The sequence below is a fragment of the Bison bison genome, unplaced genomic scaffold, assembly GCF_000754665.1.
Source record: "Bison bison bison isolate TAMUID 2011002044 unplaced genomic scaffold, Bison_UMD1.0 scf7180017864508, whole genome shotgun sequence".
Classification (NCBI taxonomy): Eukaryota; Metazoa; Chordata; class Mammalia; order Artiodactyla; family Bovidae; genus Bison; species Bison bison.
Genome location: NW_011495064.1, coordinates 14,255,863 through 14,256,452, shown reverse-complemented (window position 1 = coordinate 14,256,452; position 590 = coordinate 14,255,863). Strand labels below are relative to the sequence as shown.

Below are 590 nucleotides of genomic sequence, written 5' to 3'. Positions count from 1 at the left end.
GGGAGAGCGGCGCCGACCGCGACGGGCAGCCGGGGCTCGGCGAGGCAGACCACTGCCGCCGCATCCTGGTGCGAGGTAAGGGGACGGCTCGAAGCCCTGGCCCACTGGACTCCCCTCCCTTCCCTCACCGGGGCCTCCGAGCTCCCTGCAGCCTCCACCTCCCAAGTCCTATATTCATTCAGACGATCGTCGTCCAGTCATTCATTCAGCAAACATTATTTTGAGCGTCCATTGTGTGCTGGACATTGAGCTGAGTGCAGGGGACAAAGCGGCGAGCGGTACGGAAGAGATCCCCGTTTCACTGCCTTGAGATGCTCAGCTCTCCAGTCTCACCCGGGCGGGTTACCGTGGCGGGGGCCGCGATGCGAGTGCGGGATACGGAGAGCCGAGTCCCCGCCCCGCGACCCTCGCGGCGGGTGCGGAGAAAAGCGTCACGAGCGCTCCGCGGGGTCAGGGCGAGGAGGGACCAGCGCCCGGAACCGCGGGAGGAGAAGGCCCGGCTCCGCTCAGCTGCCGGGCGCCTCCCAGCCCCGCTTCCCGGTCCCGGCCTCGCAGGCGCATGGGCTGCTGCCGGGAGACGGCACCGGAAG

General features: G+C 68.6%; 1 protein-coding gene across 1 annotated transcript in view; it reads left to right on the top strand.

Moving 5' to 3' along the window:
* Window positions 1-590, top strand: part of VAX2 (ventral anterior homeobox 2) — a 29,754-nt gene that overhangs the window by 3,617 nt on the left and 25,547 nt on the right. Inside the window, exon 5 of the mRNA XM_010829880.1 lies at window positions 6-75. Coding sequence (XP_010828182.1) covers window positions 6-75 — 70 coding nt within the window. The remainder of the gene's footprint in view (window positions 1-5; window positions 76-590) is intronic.